At 41.2% G+C, this 24,952-nt stretch overlaps 1 protein-coding gene across 2 annotated transcripts in view; it reads right to left on the reverse strand.

Annotated features, from left to right (window-relative positions):
• The window catches only part of SHQ1 (SHQ1, H/ACA ribonucleoprotein assembly factor), a 100,627-nt gene extending 84,450 nt beyond the window's left edge, over positions 1-16,177 (reverse strand). The window contains exons 1-4 of one of the 2 annotated variants that reach the window (XM_003815798.6): positions 14,981-16,177; positions 11,094-11,158; positions 9,020-9,142; positions 7,781-7,935 (exon numbers count right to left, since the gene is read on the reverse strand). In XM_003815798.6, the coding sequence (XP_003815846.2) occupies positions 7,781-7,935; positions 9,020-9,142; positions 11,094-11,158; positions 14,981-15,123 (486 nt within the window). In that variant the 5' untranslated portion in view covers positions 15,124-16,177. The remainder of the gene's footprint in view (positions 1-7,780; positions 7,936-9,019; positions 9,143-11,093; positions 11,159-14,980) is intronic. The other variant, XM_034956887.3, reaches the window with a different exon arrangement.
• Between the last annotated feature and the right edge of the window lie 8,775 nt (positions 16,178-24,952).

The following is a 24,952-nucleotide window of genomic DNA, read 5'->3' on the forward strand; positions in this document are numbered from 1 at the left end:
AGAAACCCCATCTCCACAAAAAATACAAAAATTAGCCAGGCATGGTGGCTCACGCTTGTAGTCCCAGCTACTCGGGAGGCTGAGGTGGGAGGATGGCTTGAGCCCAGGAGATGGAGGCTGCAGTAAGCCAAGATCATGCCACTGCACTCCAGCCTGGGCGACAGAGCCAGACTCTATCAGAGATGATAGATAGATAGATAGATAGATAGATAGATAGATAGATAGATAGATAGATGATAGATAGATAGATAGATAGATAGATAGATAGATAGATAGATAGAATTTTTATGGGCAATTTTGATGCACAGTATATGACTTTCCATTGAAAAATGTAAAAGTCGAATCCTAAGAATCAGTTTTCCTGTCATTGCCTTTGCCTAGATGCATACATACTGATATGGAACATGTTTCCCAAGCCAAATCCTACAGAATAAACGGACATTAGGAAAACTGCCTAGGATGCCATATGGTCTTTATTCGTTTCACCAGAATTGCGAAGCAAAGAAACCTTATACAATGTGAAATACTCCTAAAATTGTGTCTTTTTTTCTTTCTTCTGTCTCACTACTCCTGCTACCAACCACAAGTGAGAAGTACAGAAACTGGAAGAAGCTTAAAGAATATTAGCTGAAAAGAAATCAAGGGAAATAACTTAGAGAGTTGAGAAAACAAACTGTTAAGACATTTATAAACAGACTTATAGGTTGGTGCCTAATAGGCAGGTTTAAAAGTTGATGGCTGTAATGCAAAAACCACTGCAACAAATGTGAGCAATGCTGAATCAGTTAGAGATAGGATAGAGCCTCTCCAAACAATCAAAATTTCCATATAATAATTTTAAAATTCTCTCATCCCTATCACAATCCATTTAGCTTAAGTAGTATCAATAATGTTTCATCTAAGCACATACTAATATAATAAAAAGGGTCCAGAGACCTTTTTAGAAGTCACTGGAACAGGCCGGGCCCAGTGGCTCATGCCTGTAATCCCAGCACTTTGGGAGGCCAAGGCGGGCGGATCACCTGAGGTCAGGAGTTCAAGACCAGTCTGGCCAACATGGCGAAACCCCATCTCTACTAAAAAATACAAAAATTAGCCAGGTGTGGTGGCGTGCACCTGTAATCCCAGCTACTCAGGAGGCTGAGGCAGGAGAATTCTTTGAACCCAGAAGGTGGAGGTTGCAGTGAGATGAGATCGTGCCACTGCACTCCAGCTTGGGCAATAGAGCAAGACTCCATCTCAAAAAAAAAGAAGAAGTTGTCACTGGAACATCCAGAACATCTTAATGTTGTCAAGTACAAACATTCTGGGCAAAAACCAGATTACTGGCTGTCTCCAAACTTATAAAAATTTACATTCCAAAAGTTCCTTTGCAATTTACTTTTTGGAGAATTAGAATATATTATACCATATCCTACTGAAATACTATCATGTAGTATTTTCCTTTGAGTGTCATGCTGGTGCTCAAAAAGTTCTGGATCTACATCTCAGCTCCAGTGTAATCATGCAGACTCTCTGAACCTCAGCTTTCTTACTGTCAAGTCCAGTAACATCTCTATCACAGCACTAGGTATTAGTTTCCTCTTTGCTTCCTGTGCTATAAAAAATTTGCACAAACTTGGGCTTAACACAATGCACATTTATTATCTTACAGTTCTGGAAGTCAGAAGACCAAAATCAGTCTCCCTGAGCTAAAATCAAGGGCTACACTCCTTTCTAGAGGTTCTAGGAGAGATTGTTTGTCCATTCCATCTTAGAAGCTGTCCTCATTCCTTGGTTTGCAGCCCCACATCATAATACCATTCCTCCATCAGCTTCTTTTTTTTTTTTTTTTTTTTTTTGAGACAGAGTATCCAGGATACTCTCCCCATCTCAACATCCTCAACATAACCAAATCTGCAAAATACCTTTTGCAACATAATGTAACATATTCTGGGGAGAAGCACAAGGACATTTTTTTGGGGAAGGGGACAGTTTTCTGTACTACAGGCTGTTGTGAGGATTAAATGAGATAATACAAGTAAGGAACAAGCAGAGGCCTCACTACATTCAATAATGTCGGTCTCCTTTCTCTCTGTCTCCCTCTTCCACTGCTGCTCCCTGTTACTCACTGGCAAACTTCCTACTTCCCCTCCACTTCCATTTCCTCACTTGCTAATAGCAATTTTAAAACACAGACTTACATGTTCTGCTTCATTATTTCCCCTTGACCAGAAATAAAGTCATAAATGGGGTATAATCTGTGAGTCTCTGTAGACAACTCTACATTTCAGAGGGTAAATGGACCGACATAACCCCAGAAATTTAAAAACTCTAACTGCGCTGAGAGTAGCCCCAGACTGTGAGCACAGCTCTGCACAATCTAGCCCATCTTGTTGTTCTTCAACCCCATGTTCACCGTCCTCTTCTGGCTCAAATACGCTCAAGCCACTCACTATTCTTTCCATTTCTAGATAACGTCAATCAATTCCAATCCTGAGCCTTTACGCTTACAGTACCCTTCTCATCATTGAGAACTCAGTGCAAATGTCACTTTCTCAAAGGAGTCTTCTCTGGGCATCCTAGCCAAAGTAGTACCCCCAGTCTTTCACCTCACCCCATCCTTTCCCTTTACCTGTAACTATCTGTCATTATCCTGTTTACTTGTTATGTGTTTACATAATTACTGTCCATCTCCTCACTAGAATGTTCTCTGAGGGTAGAGATCTCATCTATCATCTTCTTCACTGTATCCCCATCACTGTGCCCGGTGTCCAATATTAAATCATCTATTCTGCAAATAGTGCTAGAGGGCCTGCTATGGAGTAGAAACTGTTCTGGGTGCCAAAGTGGAAATCCAGTAATAAACACACAGCACACAGACCAGGTCTCTACTCTCATGGGAAGGAGAACTGACCAATAAGAAAGCAGCTCTTGGACAGGCATGATGGCTCACGCCTGTAATCCCAGCACTTTGGGAGGCCAAGGCAGGCGGATCACCAGGTCAGGAGATAGAGACCATCCTGGCTAACACGGTGAAACCCCATCTCTACTAAAAATACAAAAAATTAGCCGGGTGTGGTGGCGGGCACCTGTAGTCCCAGCTACTCGGGAGGCTGAGGCAGGAGAATGGGGTGAACCTGGGAGGCGGAGCTTGCAGTGAGCTGAGATCACGCCACTGCACTCCAGCCTGGGCAACAAAGCAAGACTCCATCTCAAAAAAAAAAAAAAGCAAGCAGCTCTTTTTCCTCTTTCCTCTTCCCCCTGGCCTCCAGATTCAGGGCCTCCACTATAGTCATGCAACATGTACACAGCAGAACCTGAGTGTTTAGAGCAGTGCAAGCCCCACCCAGGCTTGCTCTATGCACAGTCACATGCAGCAGCCCTGTTCAAACTGGACTCTAAAAAGAAACAGAAACAAACTAAAAGCAAAGGTAGCTTGGGGTTTAGAAGTAGAAGGCATTAATCAACCAAAGGGAAGAAAGAGGATGAGAAGTGTTCAACTGCAGTAGGAAAAAAAGGTTCCTTTTTCTTTTAAACAATTGCTATGGCCACTAGTTATTAGAGCTATTTAAAGATAGACATTGCCAAGAAAAGGTCAGGTAGGATTTAAATTAAGTTTATGGAAGTTTAGGCACAGGTTAGGCAGAGACAATCCAGAAAGAAAATAAAGAACAATGAACACATCTGGCTAGTGGGTATCCTGGAAACAATGGCCTCAGGTCCCCGTGTAGCCAAAAGAAGGACAGGGCCAGCAAGCCTGGCGTCCTGCAGCACTGGCAGCAGCAGTCCCAGGAGCTTGCTGGGTTGGCGCCCAGAGACTCTAGGATTGTTGCTGCTGGCAGCCACCACTGCCAGAAGCTTGTTGTGAAGTCCTGACTTTGAGCAGCTAGGGCAGTTTTCCAAAGGCACCCTGGTGGCTGGCAGCAATTTCAGAAAGGAAAAAAAGACTGGGGATAGGAAGAATATATCTCTGGGTATGGGGAGTGGAGGGAGGAATGTTCAAAGAGAATTTGTTTCAGCAAAAATATTTTATTTTCTTATTATCAGTATAAAATATAGATGTTTACAAACAAATCCTGTCTAAAAAGTTGGAGGCAAAAAAATATGAAAGACTTCTGTAAAGGGCTAAATTATTCAATGAAGAAAAGATCCCTGAGTGTTGAAATTATGAATAATTTTTTTACTTTCTTCTTTGTATTATATTTTTATAATAAATCTGTATTGCTTTTATTATTAGAAACAAAAAAGCCATTTTTCGTCTACAGGGGGAGGAAAAAGCTGTAAAAATACTCATATGAGTAGTCAATGAAGCTGTATGGACATCTCTTCATCTATAGGCAGAACTAGAAAAAATAAACTTGTGAGAAAATACTATTTGAGAAAATGGTGAAGTTTTCAAAATCATTTTAAATTAGAAAAGATGTTCTAAAATCTCTTATTTGTGATCATCATTTCAGTTTCTTCTAGCTGCTTTACTCATAGAATTAGGGTCATATTATTAACCTTACATGATCACTCAGTTTTGAACCACTTGTTACGGCTGCCATAAACAGCAGCTGTGAATGAAGAAGAACTCTACAAGTAATTAACCAATTATGCAAGATTTCTGCGGCAATATTTCATAAAACCTATCTACCTTAATATCTTCAAGAGGATACATTTGAATTTTTGGGATCTTGGGCTTACACTTGATTTCTAAAAGTCTGGTTGCTGCACACATAGTGCTCAGCACAGTGCTATCCAAATCCCCTGGAGCAAGGTGAGCTTCAGGATTCACTCTTTCAGAGTTTAGAAAGGTAACATGGTGCGCACACCATACTTTATGTAATAACCTCTAAGATGTCTGGGGCAGCACCCATATCCAAACACTACTTCTACAGGAAATTTTTGAATATGTACACTAAGTGGGATTTAAAAATCTGTATCAGTTCAGGTTAAGTTTTGCCACCAAATTAAATATTTTAACTTTTAGTTTTCAGAACTTTGTGTGATCCCAGTATTGCACATATGGGGTTATAAACCTGTACTACAAGTAGTATACTATTTACATTATAAAACCCTTAGAGTTTTCCCAAATGCTCAGTTGTTTTTCCCCTACATTAGGGAATATTCATTCAAATTGTTTAGAAAAGCAATGCTCTTGCAATTAAAATTTGAAGAAGAGTTTAATGATTTTAGATGATTAAGCCATTTTAAAAGCTTAGAATAATAAACATTAAATTCAGTGGTTCATTTCCTTTTTTATTTTTTTGAGATGTAGTCTCACTCTGTCACCCCAACTGGATGGAGTGCAGTGGCGCAATCTCGGCTCCCTGCAACCTCTGCCTCCTGGGTTCAAGCGATTCTCCTGTCAGCCTCCAAAATGGCTGGGATTACAGGCATGCGCCACCACGCTCAGCTAATTTTTGTATTTTTAAGTAGAGACAGGGTTTTGCCATGTTGGCTAGACTGGTCTCAAACTCCTGACCCGCCTGCCTCAGCCTCCCAAAGTGCTGGAATTACAGGTGTGAGCCACCGCACCCAGCCACAGTGGTTTATTTCTGATGGGAAACAGAGGGATGTAAACAAAAAGGGATTAGACAGGAGTCAACTATATTGGTTAATGTTTAATGTTTTTAACCTAAGTAATAGATATCTATGTATTTGATACATTAGTTAAGACATCCAAAAAGATAGGAAGTATAGCAGCTTAAAAAAAAAAAAAAAAAAAACCTAAATTATCAAGTGAACATTTTCAAGATACAAGAATTTCTGACCTAAAAGGGACTCATTCTAGGCTCACATTATGGCATTCCTACAACATCTCAGCAACCTGTCAGAAATCTTTCAAAAGGATTTTCCGTAAACAGAAGCAACAATTAAGTAACAGATCCCTGGCCTCAAGAAGCACTTCTAATGTAAATGTAAAATCCATACTTAGCCTGTGTGACATTTATTATCATTCATGTATAGCGTTAGATTGGCAAGCCCAAAACAGCCTGACCACAAACTATCTCTTGGCCAACAATTGAGGGCCATTCACTGTAGTTCCTGCTACAGACAAAACTGACTATTCTAATTGCCTCTGAGATCACCAGCGATTGTGATCAAGCAGAGAATATGGGCAGACCACAACTCAGCAGAAAAACACCTAAGTTTTTAGAAGGAAGGCTATTTCACCAGCATTATTTGCTCCTAAGTAAATCTCAATTTTGTTCCCTTTAAGGAATTTTGAGAGCATTTTATATTTTTCAAAGGCAGGAGTCTTTACAGCATTCTACACTTTCCAAAGAGTTTTCACAGGCATTATCTTTTTAAATTTTCAAGACAGCCTTATAAAGTAGGTGGGCAAATTTATCCCCACTTTCCAAAGAGGAGACAAAACTTACTTGTGGTCAAATAACTGGCCTGGTATCCCAAATCTAAACAGAGCTAGGAGCGGGACCAGAACCTAGGTCTTTTCCCTCTCCTTGGTAAATTCAAATATGTCTTAAGATAATAAACCACATTCTAAACAGGTTTTGTTTTGTTGTGTTTGTTCTTTGAGACAGAGTCTCACACTGTTGCCCAGGCTGGAGTGCAGTGGCGAGATCTCAGCTCACTGCAACCTCTGCTTCCCGGGTTCAAGGGATTCTCCTGCCTCAGCCTCCCGAGTAGCTGGGACTACAGGCGGGTGCCACCATGCCTGGCTAATTTTCTGTATTTTTAGTAGAGATGGGGTTTCACCGTGTTAGCCAAGATGGTCATGAGCTCCTGACCTCGTGATCCACCCGCCTCGGCCTCCCAAACTGCTGGGATTACACGCACCACCACATCCGGCTAATTTGGCCAACATGGCAAAACTCCATCTCTACTAAAAATAGAAAAATTAGCCAGGCGTGGTGATGGGCGCCTGTAATCCCAGCTACCTGGGAGGCTGAGGCAGGAGAATCACTTAGACCCGGGAGGCAGAGGTTGCAGTGAGCCAAGATCGTGCCACTGCACTCCAGCAAAGTGAGACTCTGTCTTAAAAAAAAAAAAAAAAAAAAAAAAAGAATAAATAAACAATAGGCTGGTCACAGTGGCTCATGCCTATAATCCCAGAACTTTGGGAGGCCAAGGCAGGCAAATCACTTGAGTTTGAGACCATCCTGGCCAACATGGTAAAACCCCATCTCCACGAAAAATACAAAAAACTAGCCAGGCGTGGTGGTAGGCACCTGTAATCCCAGCTACTCAGGAGGCTGAGGCAGAAGAATTGCTTGAACCCTAGAGGCAGAGGCTGTCATCAGCCAAGATCGTGCCACTGCACTGCACTCCAGCCTTGGCGACAGGGTAAGACTCAGTCTCAAAAAAAAAAAAAAAAAAAAAAAAAGAATAGAAAATGGTGCCTACTATACACCAAGAATTAGACAATTTGATCAAAACACACAATCTCATTCTCACCAGGAACATTCTATTTCATTTATATACAGAAAAGAAGAGACATCATGCCGTAAGTACATGATTTCACTTTTCAGAAGTATAAAACATAAAGCTTTGCAGGAAGTATGAGAGAGGAGTTCTGTTTTGTACTTGGGAAACTTCATATCTAGAATACTGAATAAAGGGGAGAAAAAAGAAAGCCACGGGGTGTCTGTAAGAGCAGTACAGTTAGGCAGAACAGCCAATGAAATGGAAGGGAATGCACGTCTATGTACTTTAGCTGTGTTAAGTGCTTTAAATACAATCACCTCCTGTAATATTATTTTTTAAAACTACCAAGTGTAAGCATAACTGAAATTAAAATATCCAAATGGAAAAACCCTATAGATCAAGATCTTTCAGAAAGACAACATACCTGTAACCGCTGCAACACTCCTGATCGTAAGTTTCCAAATCCATAGTGGCACTGCGGATTCAAAGCACTTTCTGATACCTCTTCATAAGGTGTCTGCTCAATTTCCCAATCAAACTCTTCATCATCAACTACTTCCTCAGGAATCTCAGAAGCACCTGAATGTGTTAAATTTTAATTTTTTTTAAGTATTGGATTTAAGTACAACTAGGGGAAGAAAAAGTATAGGAAAAAATGCCCACAAAGATGTACCAAAAGACATCTACCAAATGTACTAAAAGAATATTCATAGCTCCGCTATTCGTGACAGCAAAAAAAAAAAAAAAAGAACCAAAAATGTGGTATGTTCATACAATGGAATATTACAGAGCAACGAAAGCAAACGAATCTCAGCTAGAATATGAATAAATCTCACAAAATAATGTTAAGTGAAAGCAGCCAGACAAAAAGAACACATACTGTATGATCTACATATGCAACGCAAAAACAGGCAAAACAGAGGATAGTGGTTACCCTGGAGACAGGGCAAAGTAATGGAAGAATACAGGATGGTATTCTTCGGGTGTTGGAAATGCTCCATTTCTTGACAGAGATGGTGTTCACTTTACATCAGTGGTTCCCAAACTTTTTGGCACCAGAGACCGGATTTGTGGAAGACAACTTTTCCACAGATCAAAGAGGTAAAGAGATAGTTTTGGGGGATGAAACTGTTCTACCTCAGATCATCAGGCTTTAGATTCTTAAAGGGAGCACACAACCTAGACCCTTCGCAGGCACAGTTCACAGTAAGTTCATGCTCCTATGAGAATCTAATCTGATCAGACAGGAGCCAGAGCTCAGGCAGTAATACTTCTGGCCCTCCGCTCACCTCCTGTTGTGCAGCCAGGTTCCTAACAGGCCATGGATCAGTACTGGTCTGCAACCTGAGGGTTGGGGATCCCTGTTTTACGTAACTCACTTAACTGTATACTTCTGATCTTAGCTCAAGATGCTAATATTTTGCCAACCACAAAACGCTGTTTCAATTGGTCCAAAAATGTGAGTGATCTGGTTCAATAGGATTTTTAATGTCTTAATTATATCACCAAAGAAGCTATTTTCTCATATGGTTTCACATGACCACCTTATACCTGAAGTATTTTCTTCAATTTCCTATTCACTATATCCCATTTCCCGTACAAATACACAGCATTCCAAATATTTCTATTTATCTTAATTTCCTCCCAACTGCAATAAACATACCTATTTCTTCCACAAGTGGTTTTGCTGTCCTGGATTTTCTTGGTGCCAGAAGAGCAGTTAACATGTTCAGCCCCTCAAAATGCTGGCCAGGGGTTTCTTTGGGCAGGCGAATGGTAAAAATTCCTTAAAGATAAATTTGTTTTATGCTTAGATTAAAATGTTTAAAAAGCTGGGCACAATGGCTTACACCAGTAATCCCAATACTCTGGCAGTCTGAGGCAGGAGGATCATTTTAGCCCAGGAGTTCAAGACCAGCCTGGGCAACATACCAAGACCCCATCTCTACAGAAAATAATAATAAAATCTTTTTAATTAAAAGAAAAAAATAAATAAATAAAAGTCAAAGACCTCACAAATATATCTGAGAAATACATGTCTTGGTAAAACATAATTCTATTTTACAGGCTCTAAAACTATGCCCTCATAGATTTGGTGAATACAAGTCAAGATAGAAAAAGGTTCTTAACAAGGGTTTTTCAGAAGCTGTCATTTCTATAAAAAATTATTAATCTGGCTGGGTAAGGTGGCTCATGCCTGTAATCCCAGCACTTCGGGAGGCCGAGGCAGGCGGATCATGAGGTCAAGAGATCAACACCATCCTGGCCAACATGGTGAAACCCCATCTCTACTAAAAAATACAAAAATTAGCTGGGAGTGGTGGCATGTGCACCTGTAGTCCCAGCTACTTGGGAGGCTGAGGCAGGATAATCGCTTGAACCCAGGAGGAAGAGGTTGCTGTGAGCCGAGATCGTGCCACTGCACTCCAGCCTGGGCAACAGAGCGAGATTCTGTCTCAAAAAAAAAAAAAAAAAAATTATTAATCTGTGAAAGCTACAGAATACTTTAGTCTTATACAGTATGACCTTTACCTACTGATAATATTAAAAATCCAAGTTAAAACTTATAAAAATCAATGGCCTAAGAAGGTAATAGCTTAGAATTAACCAGGAGTTACTAATTAGACTTCTGGGAAAGGAGGAAAAAATCAGAATACCTAATCCAATGGAGAATGGCAACAGTTTTAAAAATACACAGAATCTTAGATACAACAATTATGGCTTAATAAGGTTTTCTGGCATGTCAGGAGATCTATCCCTAAAGTCTATGGCAGACTCAAATCCCTAAAGTCTATGTACTTCTTTTCTCTCCTTGACTGAGTTTATCTATCTTATTTAGGCTTCCCTGGGAACTTACTACATTATTTAGCACTTTTACATTTTAAAACATTTTGCCTCTTTCAGTGTACTGAACTGAATTCCAACATACCAAATACAACTCAGCCCAAATATCTCCACATACACAATCTTCCTTAACTCCTGTGTACTTTAAAAATTTAATAATTTTGTTTCAATATGCAACTTATCTATAACTAAAAGCTGGTTTACTACCTAGGAAGGCAGTTTCACTATACTTCATTACACATTAATTACACTGCATTATGGGTTAGATCTCTGTCATTTAACCCACCTCCCCCATACCCTACCCTTACCCTAGTTCACTGAGGTCAATATTCATTGAATAAAGTACACAAGACTACACAAGGCGTTCTAAATCCGATGACAAAGGAAGCCAGTGGCTTCTATAAAGGAAAAATAAATGGGTTCATGGCTAGCTGAAATGAAGGGCTTATCAATCATGAGGAGAAAATTCAATTAGCCTTTAAATGCCACCCATGAATAGTTTCTCTCTCACCTACCTGTTATTAAAATTCAAGTTTGAAAATTATACCAGAAAGATTCCATTCATAAGCTCATAAGTCATCTACATTTTTTATGATCAATCATTTCACATGTTCTAATTTTTACTTTTAAATGTCTACTAAATGTAGGGGAAGTACTCTAGGAAATAGAACCAGAGTAGTTAACTTTACTTTGAAGAACACTGTGAAATACTTTAAAAGTATTGATGGGGAACATCAATAACAGGCAGTGGACACTAAGAAATAAGAAAGAGTGATAGGGACAGATTGTATTTGAAAGACATCAAAAGGTCCCCATGGTATCTTGTAAGATTATTATGTAAATAATGTGAAAAATCCCAAGAAATAAACTAACAAAAATTCCAAAGACAATACCTTTATCTGCATCATAGGACCCTTGCTCGCTTCCATTTTCTACAATTCTTCCAGGAAGGGTTAATCTGCAGATTTAACACAGGTCTCATGAAGTCCTTAAATTATAAAGTAACGTAAGTGGCCATCAATACTTGCAAACATTTAACCATCAAAATATATCTATCATTTTTTTAAGAAGTTCCTCAGTATTTCTTTCATATTTTAATAAACTAAGTTAGATTCTTTCCCCAACTAAGAAAGTAGAAATTAGAGATGACTCATCTTTCTATTTGAATACCCCTAGTCACCAACAAAATAGATACTGAAAAAAAAAGCCATAATAAATAGTACTTATCACTATTGTTATAACACAAGTTGAGTATCCCTAATCTGAAAATCTGAAATGCTCCAAAATCTGAAACTTTTTGAGCACCAACATGACACCACAAAGTGGAAAACTCCACACTTGACCTCATGTGATGAGTCACAGTCAAAAAGCAGTCAAAACTTGGCTGCATACACAAAAGTATTAAAAAATTACATAAAACTATCTTCTGGCTATATGTATAAGGTGTATATAAAACAAATAAATTTTGTGTTTAAACTTGAGTTCCATCCTCAAGATATCTCATTATGTATGCACAAATATTCCAAAACTCTAGAAAATCTGAAATTTCACATAAGGGACACTCAATCTGTACAGATAAGGGATACTCAATGGGAAACAATAAAGAAACACAAAACCAATTGATTTTATCAGGCAAATTACTACTTTTAAAAAAAAGCAGAAAGCAAAAGTGTCAAATCTCATCATTATTATGTAGGGATTTACCCCTTTTGTACTAAAAGAAATGAAGTGATTGGCTGGGCGCCGTGGCTTACGCCTGTAATCCTAGCACTTTGGGAGGCCGAGGTGGGTCGATCACCTTAGGTCAGGAGTTCAAGACCAGCATAGCCAAAATGGAGAAACCCTGTATCTACTAAAATTACAAAATTAGCCAGGCAAAGTGGTGCACGCCTGTAACCCCAGCCAGTCAGGAGGCTGAGGCAGAAGAATCACTTGAACCCAGGAGGGGGAGGTTGCAGTGAGCCGAGATCATTTGCCACTGCACTCCAGCCTGGGCAACAGAGTGAGATTCTGTGTCCAAAAAAAAAAAGAAAAAAGAAATGAAGTGATTTCCCTACTTCCAGTTTTACCCTAGTTCAAAAGAAAAAAGAAATGAAGTGATTTCCCTACTTCCAGTTTTACCCTAGTTCAATCAGTCTTCCACTGAGGCCCCAAAATAATTTTTCTAAAACAGGAATCTAATTGTCACTTTTCTATTTTAAAAAGTGTCTATGGCTGCCTCATGTTGCCTAGATAATTTAAACTTATCAGAAGGGCATATCAGGCCCACTCCATATCATTCCAAACTTGAAATTTGAGCTTCCTTTCTTCCCATGGCCCTCCCCCTTGTTTCCTACTAAATATGATTAAAAACAAAAACAGCTGACAGTCCCAAAAGGCCCAGGACCTTTAATCCCAAGGTTTCGTCAAGCTTCAATACATTTTCAGAATGAAAATCCCTCTAAGCCAGAATAAGGGGTCAGTTTATGGATGAGTTTGTTATAATGGTTACAAACGCTAACTTTAGTGTCAGAATCTGAATTAACTCCTAGATCTGCCATTTACCAGATGTGTAACAACCTTCTTTGTACAAGTTAATTATTCTTCAAGAATCATAAATTCCTCTTCTGTAAAGGGGGGAAATAACAGTAACTATCCAAGCGTTACTATGAGCATGAAATGATAATGCAAAGAGCTTAGTGGCCGGCACAATAGGTGAGCATTCAGAAAATGTGAGCTATTATTACCAGCTCCCTTCCCCTAAACTCTATAAGCCTAGAGTTAAATTCTTACTGCATGGGAAATCATATTTGCTTACATGGTGCCTCCGCAGCTACAGTCTCCATTCTTCAAGGAGAGGGACCAGGTTTTATTCAACCTTGGTACAGCAAACTGTATATTCTTTTTTTTTTTTTTTTTTAGACAGTCTCGCTCTGTTACTCAGGCTGGAGTGCGATAGCGCAATCTTGGCTCACTGCAACCTTCGCCTCCCAGGTTCAAGCGATTCTCTCACCTCAAGCTTCCCAAGTAGCTAGGACTACAAGCGCGTGCCACCAAGCCCAGATAATTTTTTTGTATTTTTAGTACAGATGGGGTTTAACCATGTTGGTCAGGCCGGTCTCAAACTCCTGACCTCAAGTGATCTGCCCACCTCGGCCTCCCAAAGTGCGGGGATTACAGGAGTGAGCCACCACATCTGGGGGCAAACTGTATTATCAAAGAATGCCCATCTCACAGCACTCTTCCCAACCATGAAGGTCTATGTCCCCTCCCCTTAAAATTCAGCAGGCTCTGGGACTGTTTTGATGAATACAATAAAGCAGAAGTGACACCGGAATTAGACCTTTAACATATGAATTTGGGGACAAGAGTTGGGGGGGTGCCCACAAATAATCCATCCACGGCAACGGGTAAATAATAAAACCTCGTTGTAACACTGTCCTAATAACAAATGAGATAATCCGTATAAAGCACTAACCTGGAGTAAAAATTCAATAAATATTTGCTACCACCATAATCTTCTTCCTATTCTTCACATCTTGGCTTAAATTTCGCCTCCCCAGAAAGGCTTTTCCTGACCACTTTATAAAACATGGGCCCCTTTTCATTCTCTATCAGTGCACTTCTTTCTCCTCATAGCACTCACCACAATTAAGTACACTGTTTATTGTTTTCCTCTCCCCAGTGAAAAGTACATGAGGGCAGGACTTTGTCTTGTTCAGCACAATAATACCAACACTGAAACTCAATAAATAAATTAAAGAAATAAGTGAATTAAAAAACTGGGAAGTGCAATAATTCAAATACGGACGTTATATGGTCTAAGGGAAATCTGAGCAAAACTGGTTCAGCAACAGTGAAAAAACCACCTTGACTGGTGGAGAAGGTTTGTACCACAAAAGTACTTGGGTGGGAAAAGTAGGCTGCAGCTACACTTGAGAAAGATTAGGAGGATGGATAAAGAGAAGGACAAGAGATTGGCAATACCTTAGGATGAATATGTAGCAGCGGGTTCTGTGGAATGGGGTTAATAGCAGTGCTTATCCCTAAGGATCACTGTCAAAGTTAAATGAGATACACCATCATAAAGCACTTAACGGAACTGCTTGTCCACCACACTACGAGTTATCAGTGTTAGCTGCTACCAAGGTTACGACTCTGCAAGGAGAATAATTTAAACAGATCAAGTGCTGACAGACCCTCACGGAGACTTGGGGGAAACAACCACACTTCAGGGACAAAACCAAACAGAAGAGCAGCAGACAGCAGGGAAGCAGGAGAACTAGGCTAATTTGGTGTCAAGAGGTCCAAAAAGGTAAGAATTTCGGTAAGTAGGGAGCGGACAGACAAGAGATAGATCAACAGAAGGCGGCCTGGGCAAAGTTAAAAGGACCGACGGGTTGGGAAGTCACGGAGATGTCAGCGCGCGCCGTTCCCAGGGAGGGAGAGACTGGGAGAGCAAACGCGGAGTGAAAGGAAAGAACAGAACAAGTCAGAACGGGACGAGAACTAGGGCGACAGGGTAGAAAAGGGAAAGTGACACGGTCCAAACGTCACTTTTTCAAGTGATTCCGCAATCCTTTGATATGGGATTTAAGAAAGCTCAAGAAGGAAAAGGGCTTCCGCAGCATCTAAAACGCACCCCTGGAAGAGGGCAGTTCCCTGGCACCAAGAGAAGCGGCGGAAACGTCGGGAAAAGGCATTCGCGCAATCGAGCACTGCTCTCTCGACCTTGCATTCTCCCTCTAAAGCAGCTATCTAACGAATGCGCCTTTCCTGCGGCCAGGCACCCCGAACTCGCCTGAGAAAGTATGGCTTGGCGTAGAACTTGAAGTCAGACCCCTCGAAGTAGACGTCGAACTCGGAGACCCGGGCGTAGGGCACGCGGATGGCGATAGTCAGGAAGTCCGGATCCTGGCTGAGGTCGAACGCCGGGGTCAGCATCGCCGCACCGGACGCAAAGGCCGGCGCCGCTCGCTCTCACTGCCGCCGCGTTCCCGCCACGCAAACTCTCCAACTCCCCACGCGCAGGAACTCTCGGTGTGAGGGACGGAGCTTCCGGCTCGAGGCGGAAGTGCTCGCGCGTAAGGCAGGAAGTCTCGCCCCACGCCAATCTCCATGGAGACGGGACGCCGTTCGAGAAGAGGCGGAACTTTCAAAACCCCCGGGCGGAGAAAGGGCGTGGCGAGTGGTGCCTGGGCGCCGGCGTTGAACCGGCGGGATGACTAGCACTTTTTCGAGGTTCTTAGAGATGATTTTAACAGCACTGGCTTGACAGGTAAACAGACGTGCGTTTGAATCCCTTCCTGGCCACAACTTCCCAGCTGTAAGACCTTGGGAAAGTTACAAAACCTCTCTATATCTTCTGTAAAACGCGGATAATACGAGAACCTAGCCCCATAGAAATGCTGTGAGGGTAGCATGAAATTGTGCATGTAGAACTCTAATAACGAACTTGGCAAGTTGTCAACGCTTGATGTGCTGAAATAGTCACCGCAGTAGCCACAGCAGCACCGTTACAGTGGTTTCCCTTAGTTCTCACCTGCCTTGTGAACAATTCCTCTTCCACTTTCCCTTTCCTCCCTCTCTCTTTCCACTTCTCTTTTTCTGCAGCTTTCTCTCTCATTCTTAACGGCTTATTTGAAGAGTTTTCTCTTTAACAGAGCGTCCGTCCCGCTAATCTCATCTAATCTACGCTGCAAACTCTAAAGAAAACGGCTCAGAGAGGTTAATCAGTATGTTTTATAACCATGCATTTTACAGTAATTAGAACTCAGAACGTTTGACTCTTAAACCGTGTCGGTGACTGCATTCACAAATTAGGGTCCCTCTGTATTCCCCTTCTTTCCTTTTTCTCACTCTTGTCCTTACACTTGTCTGAGGACATCTTTTCCGTCTTTTTTTCTACTTGTCTTCCTTGTATTTTCTCCCTTTGGAGTGTGCCCCTTACACTCTCTCAGTGCCTCTCCCACTGGTTTCCCTCTTCCCCCACATATTCCCTTGGCCTTTCCACACATGTTGTTTCCTGTTATTCCACCACTAATTAGAATAATCCAGTTGTGGTATTTATTCCGTGGTTTTAAGTATCAGTGGAAAAGGGATGAAAAGTACTCTCCTAGGACAGTGGAGATAACCAGAAAACTTCAAAAGTCTTTTCAATCTCCAGCTGTTTTATGATTCTAAGGAGACATTCTTGAAACTTCATTAGGACTCAGAAAAAAAATTAATAGTAATAGGGGCTAACATTAACTGAATACTTACTATGTGCCAGCACTGCAGCAAACCCTTTATAATGATCTCATTCTCCCTCCTGACCGCTCTATGAAGTAGGCATTATATATTCCCTTGGCTTGCACAGGATCTCACAGCTAGTAAGTGGTGCAATGGGAATTGAAACCCAGGTGAGTCTGATTCCTAGGCCCAGGCTCTACACTATTACAGAGTTGACTCCCTCTGTTATTACCACCTACTTTGTTTCACATTCTAAAGCCAAGCCTGCCTGCTTTAGACCATACTGAGCCTTACAGGTAATAGGCACTCAATATTGACAATGAATTGATGCCAAATTTGATTTAGTAAAGCTCTCAAAAGGTCCCTTGAGATAGGCCTGTGACTAAACTATTCCAAATTAGCTTCTTTACAAAGAATCTTGGCCGGGCGCGGTGGCTCACACCTGTAATCCCACCACTTTGGGAGGCCGAGGGGGTGAATCACCTGAGGTCAGGAGTTCGAGACTAGCCTGGCCAAGATGGTGAAACTCCGTCTCTACTAAAAATACAAAAATTAGCCAGGCATGGTGGTGTGCACCTATAATCCCAGCTACTCAGGAGGCTGAGGCAGGAGAATCCCTTGAACCCAGGAGGCGGAAGTTGCAGTAAGCCGAGATTGTGCCATTTCACTCCAGCCTGGGTGACAATAGTGAAACTCCATCTCAAAAAAATAAATAAATAAATAAATAATCTTTACATCTGCCATGGGACCTCATTCCTGTAGGTCACAAGCATTAATATTTTTAAATTATTAATGCCAGAGAATCAACTGAAACAAGCTATGCTATCCATGAGGAAATTCTAATTGAAAGCACTTTGCAAACTAGAGCTGTGCATTTCCTGGGTACTTTATTATGTGTCTGGCAACACACACACACACACAGGACTGCAACACAGAAAGACAACATGGTTCAGTGCTGCTGTCATTATAAGAAATATATATTGCATCTGCTAAATCACAAAATACGGATAGTTTCAAGTATATAACAAGGTTTTGTTGTTTTGGGTTTCTGTTGGTTTTTGTTTTCTTGCAGGCAATAGTTCTCTTATTTTTGCATTTCTATTAGTGGTAAATATAAGTTATAGATTCATTCTCACTTAAGAACATAAAGTTCCTTTTGGCTGCCATGCAACTTTGGTTCTTTCTCCTGCTTCCTCAAAGGCAGTCCTTCTAGCTATCACTTCAGACCCTTTTCTATTTCTACATCCATTTCTATGGACCCTGTTGCTTTGTGTTTAGACCCACTTTATATGGGCACATTCTCACACTATGAATGTAATTCTGCAACATGCTTTTTTTCCTACTTTGGTTCATTTTTGAGACATAGCTATATTGATTCATAGATCAAATTGAGTTTCTATTTCTGAATACAGACATTGCTTGAGAATAAAGACATTATTTTAATGTTTTAAATTAGCTCTGGTTTAGAGGGGAAAAACAGGAATGCAATTTTTCATCATTTTTGAGCATTCAAATGTTGCAGTATTTTTTATCTTTTCATTTTCTGAAAGCTTACTTTTGAATGGCCTTCCACTGTTTTAAAAATAGTTTTTCCTTCTGGCCTATAGAGGACATGAAATAAAATAATAAGATAAAGTTTTTTCCATGACCAACTTATGTAGGACAAGTGTGTAACCCATCATCTTTCATTATATTAAATTGGCCCCTCCTCTGGTCTAACAACCCTGATTGTGATCCATAAGCTTCCAAATTAAATGTTAAATTAAAAATGGTTTTTATAAACAATTCCAGTGTAAGCTTTATTACCAAGTTCTATTGTTAGAAGTCTTTTAATGGTGAAATACTCCTTGTTTCCAGAAGGTGGCATGCATATAGGTGATTAAAACAATGTTATCTCAAAGAATGGAGCTTTAACCTATGTTGAAAAATAGCTTCCTGAATAAGTTGTTTATAGCGCTAGTTCATTCTCTGAGCCATTTTGGGGAGGTGGTGGAATCTTACACAGTATTTGCAAACTACGTCTTAACCACTGTTATTATTTTGGCATACATCTTTTCAGACTCCTATTCATAAAAGTATGGGAAGTATTTTCAACAAAAGAATGTCATAATCTATATTTGCTTTCTTCACTTAATATAGGATTACAGGCTGGGCACGGTCGCCCATGCCTGTAATCCCAGCACTTTGGGAGGCCTAGGCGGGTGGATCACTTGAGGTCAAGAATTTGAGACCGCTGTGGCCAACATGGGAAAACTTTGTTTCTACTAAAAATACAAAAAAATTAGCCGGTTGTGGTGGCACCACCTGTAATCCCAGCTACTCGGAAGGCTGTGAGGCAAAAGAATCCTTTGAACCTGGGAGGTGGAGGTTGCAGTGAGCTGAGATTGCATCATTGCACTCCAGCCTGGGTGACAGAGCAAGACTCCATCTCTTTCTCTCTCTCTCTCTCTCTCTCTCTCTCTCTATATATATATATATAATATATAAAATACATATGTGGCATTACAATATTTCCATTTGACTACATTTTTGTCAAGAATAAGTTTATCCACAATTGTACTCTTTGTTTTTTTGTTTTTTTTTTTTTCAGAGACAGGGTCTTGTGCTGTTTCCCAGGTTGGAGTGCAGTGGCAGGATCATAGCTCACTGCAGCCTCAACCTCCTAGGCCCAAGCAATCCTCCCACCTCAGCCTCCCAAGTAGCTAGGACTACAGGTATGTTTCACCACACGCAGATAACTTTTTTTTTTTTTTACTAGAGACGGGGTCTTGCTATGTTGTGAAGGCTGGTCTCAAACTCCTGGCCTCAAGCAATCTTCCCACTTCAGCCTCCCAAAGCACTGGAATTATAAGAGTGAGCCACCACTCCTGGCCTAGTGTTATAACTCTTAAAAACAGAATTGAACACAGTGATGATTCATTTTAAGAAAGGAAAAAAAAAACTAATACTAGGATCACGAAACTAGAGTAAAAATACCTAATGCTAGATGACGAGTTAGTGGGTGCAGTGCACCAGCATGGCACATGTATACATATGTAACCTGCACAATGTGCACATGTACACATATGTAACCTGCACAATGTGCACATGTACCCTAAAACTTAAAGTATAATTAAAAAAAAAATAAATAAATAATAAAAAAAATACAAAAGTTAGAATACAAACTGGATAACACATTTTGAAGTTTGAAAAAAATCCTTTTGTATAACAGTGGTAATACAATGGCACTCATGAGTTTTTTATTTAAATTTATTTTATTTTAGGTTCGGGGGTTCATGTGTAATTCTGTTACATGGATATATTGCATAATGGTGGGGTTGTCCTTCTAGTTAGCCATCACCCAAATAGTGAACACAGTACCCATTAGGTAATTTTTCAGCCCTTACCCCTCTCACTCTCCCCCCTTTGGAGTCCCCAGTGTCTACTATTTCCATCTTCATGTTCATGTGTACCCATTGTTTAGGCTCCTACTTATAAATGAGAACTTATAGTATTTGATTTTCTATTTCTGAGTTATTTCACTTGAGATAATGGCCTCCAGCTCCATCCATATTGCTGCAAAGGACTTGATTTCATTCTTGTTTATGGCTGCATAGTATTTCATGGTGTAATTATACCACATTTTTTATTTTATTTATTTATTTGAGACAGAGTCTCACTCTGTCGCCCAGGCTGGAGTGCAGTGGCGCAGTCTCAGCTCACCGCAACCTTTGCCTCCCGGATTCAAGCAATTCTCCTGCCTCAGCCTCCCGAGTGGCTGGGACTACAGGCGTGTGCCACCACACCCAGCTAATTTTTTGTATTTTTAGTAGAGACGGGTTTCATCATGCTGGCCAGGCTGGTCTTGAACTCCTGACCTCAAGTGATCCACCCACGTTGGCCTCCCAAAGTGCTGGGATTATAGGCGTGAGCCACTGCACCCAGCCACCACATTTTCTTTATCCAGTCAACCACTGATGGACACTTAGGTTGATTTCATGACTGCTATCATGAATAGTGCAGCAATACACATATGAGTACAGGTTTCTTTTTTTTTTTTGTGAGATGGAATCTTGCTCTGTTGCCCAGGCTGTAGTGCAATGGTGCGATCTTGGCTCACTGAAACCTCTGCCTCCCGGGTTCAAGTGATTCTTCTGCCTCAGCCTCCCGGGTAGCTGGGACTACAGGTGCGCACCTGGCTAATTTTTTTTGTATTTTAGTAGAGATAGGATTTCACCATGTTGCCCAGGCTGGTCTCGAACTCCTGAGCTCAGGCAGTCCGCCCACCTCAGCCTCCCAAAGTACTAGGATTACAGGCATGAGCCACTGGACTCAGCCAAGTGTCTTTTTGTAATACAATGATTTATTTTCCTTTGGGTAGATACCCAGTAGTGGGATTGCAAGTTCAAATTATATTTCTCTTTTTATTTATTTGAGAAATCTCCATACTGTTTTCTGTAGAGGTTGTACTAATTTCCAACCCCACCAACAGTGCATAAGCATTCTCTTCTCTCCACATCCATGCCAACATCTGTTGTTGTTTGACTTTCTAATAATGGCCATTCTGACTGGTGTTAAGATAATGTCTCATTGTTGTTTTAATTTACATTTCTCTAATTAGTGATGTTGAGCATTTTTTCATGTTTATTGGCTACTTGTATGTCTTCTTTGGAGAAATGTCTGTTCGTGTCCTTTGCCCACTTTTTACTGGGTTTTTTCCCCCTTGTTGAGTTGTTTGAGTTCCTTGTAAATTCTGGATATTAGTCTTTTGTTGGAGGCATAATTTGCAAATATTTCCTGCCATTGATACCCTGAGTTTTGCAATTCCAAGCTATAAACTGCTTCTAAGAGGACACAGATAAATTCATGGGTAACTGACAGATAAATACAGGACTGTAAAAGAGGTTTAAGGGATGGTCCCAACAGGATGTAGACTAAGAAGACCATGAGTCTGACACTGGTGACCTCCAGTGGTTTTAAAACCCCTCTGGATTTAAGTGCAGCTATTTTTGTTCTTTTCCCCAATCCTTTAGCCCATTCACATTACAGTTGTTAGAGTTAAACTTGCTAAGGAGCACAGTGTTAGCACTAATGTAGCATAGTAATGAGTATTTCAGGGAGGATTCAGCCCAATTCCAATTTTGCACAAGTTCAATAAAGCTCCAAAGAAAATCCAAAATGGCTACAGCTGACATAAGAGTGTTTTTTGACAAGATTTCTGAGCAATGTACCTAAGGGCTTAGTGATATATATATCAAGATGCTAGTCTTATCCCATTAAATGAAATGCAGGATCACAAAAGAATGCTAACTGAACAGCATTTCAAGCCTCCTTCATTGTTTAACATCATATTTTGAAAAAGCATCTGCAAAAGGTACTATTCTGATGCCCTGCCCAGATTCCCTTTATGGAGCCAGGAAGCTCATCTGTCACTAGCAGTGAATGTAATGGCTTGCCACTGATCCCGCCAAAGAATTGCCTTAGCTCAGGGTTTCTTCACCCCAGTATTTTGTACAGGATCATTCTTTGTTGCAGAAGGCTGTCCTATGCACTGTAGGATGTTTAGCAGCATCCTTATCGTCTAATCTCTCAATACAAGCACGAGTTTTCCTGGTGTGACAATCACAAAACTTCTCCAGACTTTGCCACATGCCCTTGAGGGGACAAAATTGCCCAGGGCTGAAAACAGCTGCTCTAGATTGATAGAAGAAACCTCCAGGATTTAATTACCACCACCACGACCGCTACCCCCTTGCCCAGGCCTGCAATCATGAAGAGTGATATGGGGTTCAGAAGACCACCTCAAAAGGGAAGGTGACTCTGTGGCATGGCTTATGCTCCAGAGTTTTGTTTTGTTTTTTTTAATGGGATCCGGCCAAGGCTAGATTTTCCCCAAACCCACATCTTTCTTTGGCTGTCTTCCCTTTTCCCATTCCCTTTCACCTCCTCCTTAATAAATTTCTCCAGAGAACCCTTCCTCATAGATCACATGCATCAAAATGTCTCAGGATCTGGCTGGGTACAGTGGCTCACGCCTGTAATCTCAGCACTGTGGGAGGCAGGGGTGGGCAGATCACCAGAGGTCAGGAGTTCAAGACCAGCCTGGCCAACAGGGAGAAACCACGTCTCTATTAAAAATACAAAAATAGGCCGGGCATGGTGGCTCACGCCTGTAATCCCAGCACTTTGGGAGGCCGAGATGGGTGGATCACCTGAGGTCAGGAGTTCGAGACCAGCCTGGCCAACATGGTAAAACCCTATCTCTACTAAAAATACAAAAATTAGCTGGGCATGGTGGTGGGCACCTGTAATCCCAGCTACTCGGGAGGCTGAGGCAGGAGAATCACTTGAACCTGGGAGGCAGAGGTTGCAGTGAGCCAACATCGCACCAGTGCACTCCAGCCTGGGCAACAAGAGTGAAACTCCATCTCAAAAATAAATAAATAACAATAAATAAATAAATAAAAATACAAAAATTAGCCGGGCGTGGTGGCGCATGCCTGTAGTCCCAGCTACTTGGGAGGCTGAGGCAGGAGAATTGCTTGAACCTGGGAGGTATAGGTTGCAGTGAACGGAGATCGCACGACTGCACTCTAGCCTGAGCGACAGAACAAGACTCTGTCTCAAAAAAAAAAAAAAAAAATCTGTCAGGATCTGCTTCTAAGGAACCTGACCTATGACTACACTTACGGAACCCCTTAAACATTCTTCACACTCCTGCAAAATTACTGGAGAAAAGTTTCTACAATACCCATGGAGAACAGCTGATTCAAGTCTTTATCTTACTTATTAAAAAGTTCTTACAGTCTAGTTATCCTTAGCCTAACTAATGTTTTCCTTGATTCAGAGTGAACATATTTTTATTTTTATTATAATTTTTTTTGAGTTGGAGTCTTGCTGTATCGCCCAGGCTGGAGCGCAGTGGCGCGATCTCGGCTCACTGCAATATCCGCCTCCCGGGGTTCAAGGGATTCTCCCACCTCAGCCTCCCAAGTAGCTGGGGTTACAGGCACATGCCACCACACCCGGCTAATTTTTGTATTGTTTAGTACAGATGGGTGTGAACATATTTTTATTCCCTCATGCAGAAATGATTTAAATGTACCTTTTTTGGCTAGAAAGATTGTGGTGGGATTGTAAACTTGTATAACTACCTTAAAAAATTGTTTGGCAGTATCTACTAAAGCTAAACATATGTATACCTTGAAATTCCTCTTTTATACATAACAGAACTGAAGTAATATTCAGTCGAGAGACACGTACCAGAGGGTTCATGGATACATTATTCATAATAGTCAAAACTGGATACAACTCAAGTGCTCATTCAGAGTAGAATGGGCGGAGCCGGGCGCAGTGGCTCACACCTGTAATCCCAGCACTTTGGGAGGCTGAGGTGGGCGGATCACGAGGTCAGGAAATCAAGACCATCCTGGCTAACACGGTGAAACCCCGCCTCTACTAAAAATACAAAAAATTAGCTGGGCGTGGTGGCAGGTGCCTGTAGTCCCAGCTACTTGGGAGGCTGAGGCAGGAGAATGGCCTGAACCCGGGAGGCGGAGCTTGCAGTGAGCGGAGATCACTCCACTGCACTCCAGCCTGGGTGACAAAGCGAGACTCTGTCTCAACAAAAAAAAAAAAAAGGAAAAAAAAAAAAGAGTAGAATGGTCAAGGGCCAGGTGTAAGGGCCAGGTATGGTGGCTCACACCTGTAATCCCAGTGCTTTGGGAGGCCAAGGTGGGCAGATCACCTGAGGTCGGGAGTTCAAGACCAGCCTGACCAACATGGAGAAACCCCATCTCTACTAAAAATACAAAATTAGCCAGGCGTGGTGGCATATGCCTCTAATCCCAGCTACTCAGAAGGCTGAGGCAGGAGAATCACTTGAACCCGGAAGGCGGAGGTTGCAGTGAGCCAAGATCCCACCATTGGAATTCAGCCTGGGCAACAAGAGTGAAACTCTGCCTCAAAAAAAAAAAAGAGTAGAATGAGCAAATTGTGGTATATTCACTCAATATTGCCACACAGCAGTAAGAATAAATTACTGCTATGCATGGCAACATACATGAATCACATTAGGCACATTAAGTCAAAAAGGCAAGACCCAAGAGAGTATATATTAGATATTTCCATTTATATGAAATTCAAAAACAGGCAAAACCAGTGTATGCTCATAGATGTGAGAATAGTGATTACATCTGTGTGAATGGTTATTGAGGGGACATGAGACAGCCCGCTGGAGTAGTGAAAATTTGGTTTTTATCTTAGTTTGAATGGGAATTATATGAGTCTATTCATACACAAAAATTCATAGAGCCATGGATTTAAGATTTGTGCACATTACTCTGTGTAATATCTCAATAAAAAAGAGAATCTGTGGGTGCCTGGACAACAGTCAGAAGACTCTGGATGCTGGGAAGGGATGCTGCTGCTGTTGGCTCATAGCTGTGTTCCTCACAGGGCACTGCCCTTACCTAGAGAGAACTACCTTATCCAGTTACCCTCCTCCAGAGTGCTGATGTGGATACAAAGGCCTTAACTCCTTGCCCTGATATGAGACAACTCC

This window comes from Pan paniscus, chromosome 2 (assembly GCF_029289425.2).
Source record: "Pan paniscus chromosome 2, NHGRI_mPanPan1-v2.0_pri, whole genome shotgun sequence".
Taxonomy (NCBI): Eukaryota; Metazoa; Chordata; class Mammalia; order Primates; family Hominidae; genus Pan; species Pan paniscus.